General features: G+C 41.9%; 1 protein-coding gene across 1 annotated transcript; it reads right to left on the bottom strand.

Annotated features, from left to right (window-relative positions):
* Positions 1-7653: 7653 nt before the first annotated feature.
* LOC129640032 (60S ribosomal protein L35-like) lies at positions 7654-7950 on the bottom strand. The gene has a single exon (XM_055565291.1). It carries the CDS (start codon positions 7948-7950, stop codon positions 7654-7656), a length of 297 nt encoding a protein of 98 aa, XP_055421266.1.
* Positions 7951-8403: the final 453 nt, after the last annotated feature.

The raw sequence follows: 8403 nt of genomic DNA, 5'->3' as shown, positions 1-8403 counted from the left end.
TGCCTTTTCTAAAACCAGCTTGAATATCTGGAAGTTCACGGTTCACGTATTGTTGAAGTCTGGCTTGGAGAATTTTGAGCATTACTTTACTAGCGTGTGAGATGAGTGCAATTGTGAGGTAGCTTGAGCATTCTGTGGCATTGCCTTTCTTTGGGATTGGAATGAAAACTGACCTTTTCCAGTCCTGTGGTCACTGCTGAGTTTTCCAAATTTGTTGGTATATTGAGTGCCGCACTTTCACAGCATCATCTTTCAGGATTTGAAATAGCTCAACTGGAATTCCATCACCTCCACTAGCTTTGTTCATAGTGATGCTTTCTAAGGCCCACTTGACTTCACATTCCAGGATGTCTGGCTCTAGGTGAGTGATCCCACCATCATGATTATCTAGGTCATGAAGATCTTTTTTGTACAGTTCTTCTGTGTATTCCTGCCACCTCTTCTTAATATCTTCTGCTTCAGTTAGGTCCATAGCATTTCTGTCCTTTATCGAGCTCATCTTTGCATGAAATATTCCCTTGGTATCTCTAATTATCTTTTTTTTTTAATTTTATTTTATTTTTAAACTTTACATAATTGTATTAGTTTTGCCAAATATCAAAATGAATCCACCACAGGTATACATGTGTTCCCCATCCTGAACCCTCCTCCCTCCTCCCTCCCCATTCCATCCCTCTGGGTCGTCCCAGTGCACCAGCCCCAAGCATCCAGTATCGTTCATCGAACCTGGACTGGCAACTCGTTTCATACATGATATTTTACATGTTTCAATGCCATTCTCCCAAATCATCCCACCCTCTCCCTCTCTCTCACAGTCCATAAGACTGTTCTATACATCAGTGTCTCTTTTGCTGTCTCGTACACAGGGTTATTGTTACCATCTTTCTAAATTCCATATATATGCGTTAGTATACTGTATTGGTGTTTTTCTTTCTGGCTTACTTCACTCTGTAATTATCTTGAAGAGATCTCTAGTCTTTCCCATTCTGTTGTTTTCCTCTATTTCTTTGCATTGATCACTGAGGAAGGCTTTCTTATCTCTTCTTGCTATTCTTTGGAACTCTGCATTCAGATGCTTATATCTTCCTTTTTCTCCTTTGCTTTTCACTTCTCTTCTTTTCACAGCTATCTGTAAGGCCTCCCCAGACAGCCATTTTGCTCTTTTGCATGTCTTTCCCATGGGGATGGTCTTGATCCCTGTCTCCTATACAATGTCAAGAACCTCCGTCCATAGTTCATCAGGCACTCTATCAGATCTAGTTCCTTAAATCTATTTCTCACTTGCACTGTATAATCATAAAGGTTTTGATTTAAGTCATACCTGAATGGTCTAGTGGTTTTCCCTACTTTCTTCAATTTAAGTCTGAATTTAGTGATAAGGAGTTCATGATCTGAGCCACAGTCAGCTCCTGGTCTTGTTTTTGTTGACTGTATAGAGCTTCTCCATCTTTGGCTGCAAAGAATATAATCAATCTGATTTAGGTGTTGACCATCTGGTGATGTCCATGTCTAGAGTCTTCTCTTGTGTTGTTGGAAGAGGGTGTTTGCTATGACCAGTGCATTTTCTTGGCAAAACTCTATTAGTCTTTGCCCTGCTTCATTCTGTATTCCAAGGCCAAATTTGCCTGTTACTCCAGGTGTTTCTTGACTTCCTACTTTTGCATTCCAGTCCCCTATAATGAAAAGGACATCTTTTTGGGGTGTTAGTTCTAAAAGGTCTTGTAGGTCTTCATAGAACCGTTCAACTTTAGCTTCTTCAGCGTTACTGGTTGGGGTATAGACTTGGATTACTGTGATATTGAATGGTTTGCCTTGGAAACGAACAGAGATCATTCTGTTGTTTTTGAGATTGCATCCAAGTACTGCATTTCAGACTCTTTTGTTGACCATGATGGCTACTCCATTTCTTCTGAGGGATTCCTGCCCGCAGTAGTAGATATAATGGTCATCTGAATTAAATTCACCCATTCCAGTCCATTTTAGTTCGCTGATTCCTAGAATGTCGACGTTCACTCTTGCCATCTCTTGTTTGACCACTTCCAATTTGCCTTGATTCATGGACCTGACATTCCAGGTTCCTATGCAATATTGCTCTTTACAGCATCGGACCTTGCTTCTATCACCAGTCACATCCACAACTGGGTATTGTCTATGCTTTGGCTCCATCCCTTCATTCTTCTGGAGTTATTTCTCCACTGATCTCCAGTAGCATATTGGGAACCTACTGACCTGGGGAGTTCCTCTTTCAGTATCCTATCATTTTGCCTTTTCATACTGTCCATGTGGTTCTCAAGGCAAGAATACTGAAGTGGTTTGCCATTCCCTTCTCCAGTGGACCACATTCTGTTAAACCTCTCCACCATGACCCGCCCATCTTGGGTGGCCCCACGGGCATGGCTTAGTTTCATTGAGATAGACAAAGCTGTGGTCCTAGTGTGATTAGATGGACTAGTTTTCTGTGAGTATGGTTTCAGTGCATCTGCCCTCTGATGCCCTCTTTCAACACCTACTGTCTTACTTGGGTTTCTCTTACCTTGGACGTGGGATATCTCTTCACAGCTGCTCCAGCAACACAGCCACTGTTCCTTACCTTGGACGAGGGGTATCTCCTCACCACCGCCCCTCCTGACCTTGAATGTTGGATAGCTCCTCTAGGCCCTCCTGCGCCCATGCAGCCACTGCTCCTTGGATGTGGGGTTGCTCCTTCCAGCTGCCGCCCCTGGCCTCGGGCGTTTGATAGCTCCTCTCGGCTGCCGCCCCTGACCTCAGACGTGGGGTAGCTCCTCCTGGCCGGCCGCCGCCCCTACCTTGCACTGGGTAGCTCCTCTCGGCCATTCCTGCGCAGTCGCAGCCTGGCACTCTCGGCCACTGCCCCTGACCTCGGACGTGGGGTAACTCCTCTTGGCCGCTGCCTCTCCACTTATAGTTATTATAAATATTGGCCATATTCCCTGTGTTGTAAAATATATCTTTACAGCATATTTAGTTTTGCTGAAAAGACAGGTGAGAGTCTTACAGGAGTTCCTTTGTACATAACTAGTTGCTTTTCTTTTTCTATTTTTAGGGCCCTCTCTTTAATTTTTGCCATTTTAATTATACTGTGTCTTGATGTGGACCTCTTTAGATTCATCTTATTTGGAGCTCTGTATTCCCCTGACCAGGATGCCTCATTCTTTTCCCAGGTTAGGGAAGTTTTTAACTGTTAATTCTTCAAATAAATAAGTTCTCTGCCCCTACCTCTCTCTCTTGCCTTCTGAGACCACTGTAATGTAAATATTAGTACTCTTGATGTTGTCCCAGAGGTCTCTTACACTGTTTTCATGTTTTAAAATTCTTTTTTTCTGTTCAGCTTGAGTGTTTTCCACTACTCTTTCTTCTAGTTTGCTGATTTGTTCTTCTGTATCATCTAATATACTGTTGATTCCTTATAGTGTACTTCTTCTTCAATGATTGCATTGTTCAACTTTATTTCATTCATCTTTATATTTCCAAAGTGAAAGTGAAAATGTTAGTCGTTCAGTCATGTCTGACTCTTTGGGATCCCATGGACTGTAGCCTGCCAGGCTCCTCTGTCCATGGAATTCTTCAGGCAAGAATAATGGAGTGAGTAGCCATTCCCTTCTCAAGGCGAACTTCCCAATTCAGGGATCAAACTTGGGTCTTCTGCATTGCAGGCAGATTCTTTACCATTTGAGCCACCAGGGAAGCTCTTATATTTCCAAACTCTCTTTTAAACTTCTCACTGTGTTCATTCCATTTGGAATTCATTGAGTAGCCTTTTATGATTATTACCTTGAACTCTTTATCAAGTAGATTATTATTCTTCATTTTGCTTAGTTGTTTTTCTGTGGTTTTATCATATTCCTCTGTCTCCTCATTTTGCTTAGTTCTTTCTATTTTTAAATATTAGGTAGGTCAGTTACAGTTCCTGACTTTGGAGAAATAGCCTTATGTAGCAGACACTTTATGGGGTTCAACAACACACTACCATCTGGTCACCTGAATTATATGCTCCAGTTGTTCCCTTTTGTGGGCTACATGGGCCCTTCTGTTGCAGCAGGGCTGACTGCTATGGATGCACTGGTAGGCATAGCTGGCCCCTGGCCCACTTGGTTGCTAGGCCCTTCTTTACATGGTGGCTGCCAACCCACTGGTGTAGAGCTGGGTCCCAGCATGGCAGAACGCAGGGGTTGGGTGTCCTGAGGCTTGTGCTGGCTTGCTGATGAGTTGGGTCAGGCCCCAGAGTGGCTGCTTGTCCCAGGAAATCCCAGGCTGGTTGTCCAGCTCAGAAGGCCCCAGGGATGGTGACAATCTGCTAGTGGATGAGTAAACCCTGGATACTAATAGGCTAAAAAGATACTCCAAAATAGTGCTTGCCAGTACCAGTGCCCTTATGGTAGAATAGGATCCCCAAAATGGCTGCCACCAGCATCTATGTTCCTAAGGATAGTCCTAATTGCCTCCTACCAACCCAAGAGGCTCTCTAAGATCAGCAAGGGAGTCTGACCAGACTCTTTTCAAACTACTATCTCTGTGTTGGTCTTGGAATGTATGAGATTTTGCATATGCCCTTTAAGAGTAGAGACTGTTTCTGACAGCCCTCTACCTCTCCCATACCTAAGCCACACTGGTCTTCAAAATTACATGTTCTGCAGGCTCATCTCCCCAGTGTGCACCCCCAGGCTTGAAAGCTTGAGATGTGGCTCAGACCCCTCGCTTCTTGGGGAGAACCTCTGCAATTGTGATTATCCTCCCATTCGTGGGTTGCCTCTTCCAGGAGTGTGAGTCTTGACTATTCCCCATCTCCACCACTTCTACCCATTTTTCTGTGTTTCTTTCTTTTTAGCTTTAGTTTTATCATTTATGCTAGTCTTCAGGTCATTCTCATAAACAGTTGTTCTGTAAATAGTTGTAATTTTGGTGTGCCATTGGGAGGAGTTGTTCTCAAGGTCTTCCTACTCCACCACCTTGGTCATGCCTTCCTTTTTTTTTTTTTTTTTGGATAGCAGAATAAGTGAATAGCTTCTCTCTTCCAGGGCCCAGTACTTGGATTCCACAATTTTTTTTCTACTCTCCAGCCCTTTTCTCAAGTATGGTTTGACTTTTATACTTTTGCACTATCTTGCTTGCACAAGCTGCATCCATCATTTCTAGTTTGGATTCCTTTAAAGTGGAATGAGAATGAAAAAAGACCTATGCTAGGAAGTGATACGATATTTGAGATTTGCCTCAAAATAATTCTGGTGAAGGAATGGGTGGGTATAGCTCAAGCAAGATTAGACATGTAGGGATAATTATTGAAGCTGGATGATGAGAGTATCCTGTTTAATTATACTATACTCTCTAATTTTAGATATGTTTGAAATTATCCATAAAATAAAGTAAAAAACAAAACATGTGAAGCAATATGAATGTAGAATCTTCTTAATTATTATAATTTCCCCCATCTTCTACTTTTTTCTCACCCACGCCTAATTTGACAGATTTTTTTTTAGCGCCCTGCATTTACTGAGTCTTACAAAGGCATTCAGCCTAGATATCATTGAAGCAACAACTCATTTTGCATTCACATTTCATCAGTTTACATAATATTTAATTAAATCATATAATTACATTATTATGTACAACTGGCATAAATAGATTTAGAATCAGTTCAGTTCAGTCGCTCAGTCGTGTCCAGCTCTTTGCGACCCCATGAATTGCAGCTCGCCAGGCCTCCCTGTCCATTACCAACTCCCAGAGTTCACTCAAACTCATGTCTGTCGACTCGGTGATGCCATCCAGCCATCTCATCCTCTGTCGTCCCCTTCTCCTCCTGACCCCAATCCCTCCCAGCATCAGAGTCTTTTCCAATGAGTCAACTCTTCACATGAGGTGGTCAACGTACTGGAGTTTCAGATTCAGCATCAGTCCTTCCAATGAACACCCAGGACTTATCTCCTTTAGAATGGACTGGTTGGATCTCCTTGCAGTCCAAGGGACTCTCAAGAGTCTTCTCCAATACCACAGTTCAAAAGCATCCATTCTTCAGCGCTCAGCCTTCTTCACAGTCCAACTCTCACATCCATACATGACCACTGGAAAAACCATAGCCTTGACTAGGTGGACCTTTGTTGGCAAAGTAGCAAACTCAACTAATTTTCAATAAGCATACAACTCAAACTGTTTAAGCAGAAGTATCTGGGCAAACTCAACACTTCTACTCACACTACTTCTAACCACACTTCTAACTATAAGCAGTTAGTGTATGGAGCCTATTGGTCCTGGTCCTGAGTGTCAGTTAATCCAGTAAGGTGATTAAGAGGAAGTTCACTAAGAGAATCTATTGTATTTTGTTGTTGTCACCATTGTTATGTATGTGTTTGCCTTCATTTTTCAAGATTTAATCCTGACTGCAATTAATCTCTCATGATCTTAAACTCAGGACATTTGAAGATTTCATGCTTGCTTTGAATGATCTTCTGGTATGTAATGGAGCCAAGGGGACTAAGTTTTTCAGTTACTTATGTTTGGCAAGGATGAGGAGTATATTTCCATATTCTTATTCTTATGATTTCCTGCTTTCTCACAACTCTCTGATTTGCTCAATTAAAAAGAAATAGAAGTTAAGTCGTTTTATTGACATTGGCTTGATTATACTTGCTAAGATTCCTAGTAGCAATATTGAGGAATTAATTAAAATCCTGAGATGAGAGTACCTATCCAGAGAGACAAAGAATGAGTGTGTTAGTAGCCCCCAGCTCTAAGTTTCTGCAATCATTTGTGGAAATACCTTGAGGAAATATGCCAGTTTTTATTTTTCTATGCAGGGTGGCAAAAGGTGATATGACAGACCAATCTTTTTATAATGATAAAACTGTAGGGACCAAAATTCTTTCTCCTCCACCCTCCATGACACCTCATAAAGCTAATTCCAGAATGAACTAGTCCCACTGCCCATTGATCTTCTTTTATCAAACTTATAGCCATGGATATTGAAAGGAACTGCTTTCCCATCACTTAACCACTTTGGTATGAGTAACTTGTGAAAACACAGGAGCAAGGCAATTTTTTCTTCCATTTTCCATCTCAGGTATGCAGTAACAACATGCATTCTGAGTCACGCAGAGTCCACTCTAAAGAATGTGTGCTGTAAGCTCAGAGGGGCTAATAATCAAATTAGGTTGCTAACAAATGGCAATTTATAATGCTAAAACTAATGAGAGGTCAAAGAACTAAAATATGCAAGGAGTTTTAATTATCCTGTCCTTTGTGATTCCACAAGAATATTTTTAAAGGAACACTATCACCAGTATTCAACTGATATTTTAAGTTTCATTAAGATTTACATAACTTGTTACATATTGGGAAATACATTCTTTCTTTCCGAGCAGAGCAAGGACCTAAATCCTTCTCTTTGGGGTTGGAAAAAAAGAACTGTCTTGCTTTGATATTCAGTTTATTGAACCCTTTCCTTTACATAGCACTGATGGAAAACATGGAATCTCTTCAAGGAAATCTCTAGATTGGATAGCATAGGAACTGTAGCAAATAAAATAACTACAACTTTTCTGTCCTTATTTCCTATGCCATTTCACTTTTTTTTTTTTTTTTAGTCCCTCTCTCTTTTTTATTTTTTGCCAGTTTGTTTATGTTTTACTGACTCTGTGATGCTCAGGCCTTGACCATGAACTTCAGCAGTGGAACAACTGTTTCTCCTGCTGCTATTTCTTGTTCTTCAACTCTCCTCATGCTTGTTGAACCTGCAGTATGTGCTTTCTTGGGCTGCAGGGGCTTGTACTTCCTGAGGTTCTCTTTTTGAGTCTGATTAACAACAGTGAGAAGTCGGGAAATGAATTTACAAACACCTAGGACCTTGGAGGGCTTGGATGACACACTACTTGTCATTTTGATGATGCCTAGCCTGGGCAGTGCCACTTTCAGGCCACCCAGTTGTTTCAGCAGCTCCATCTTGCCAGGAAGATCTCAAGCCTTAAACTTGGCCATGGCTGCACAAGCTGCTGCCATTGCCTACACTGAGGGATTTTTTTCATTTCTTATTGGCACTCCCCTCTGGCACAAGTGGGATCCCAGGTGGCTCTAGTGGTAAAGAAGCCACTTGCCAGTGCAGGAGACATAAGAGATGCAGGTTCTATCCCTAGGTTGGGAAGATCCCCTGGAGAAGAGCATGGCAATCCACTCCAGTATTCTTGCCTGGAGAATCCAATGGACAGAGGAGCCTGGCAGGCTACAGTCCATGGGGGTCACAAAGAGTCAGACACAAAAGAAGTGACTTAGCATGCATGTACTGTCATATGTACATCCACACACACCACCACAACCACCACATGCAACATTTCTGCAGATCAAAGTGCTCTTCATCTCTCAGAGCCTACCTTCTTTCTATGTAGTGTTCAAGATGGG

This window comes from Bubalus kerabau, chromosome X (genome assembly GCF_029407905.1).
Source record: "Bubalus kerabau isolate K-KA32 ecotype Philippines breed swamp buffalo chromosome X, PCC_UOA_SB_1v2, whole genome shotgun sequence".
NCBI lineage: Eukaryota > Metazoa > Chordata > Mammalia > Artiodactyla > Bovidae > Bubalus > Bubalus kerabau.
Note: the sequence above shows the minus strand (reverse complement) of the source record. Positions and strands in the feature narration are given on the sequence as shown.

Bases quoted from the DNA above. Each gene is read 5' to 3' on its own strand.
- LOC129640032 (XM_055565291.1), bottom strand. From the start codon at position 7,950: ATGGAGCTGCTGAAACAACTGGGTGGCCTGAAAGTGGCACTGCCCAGG.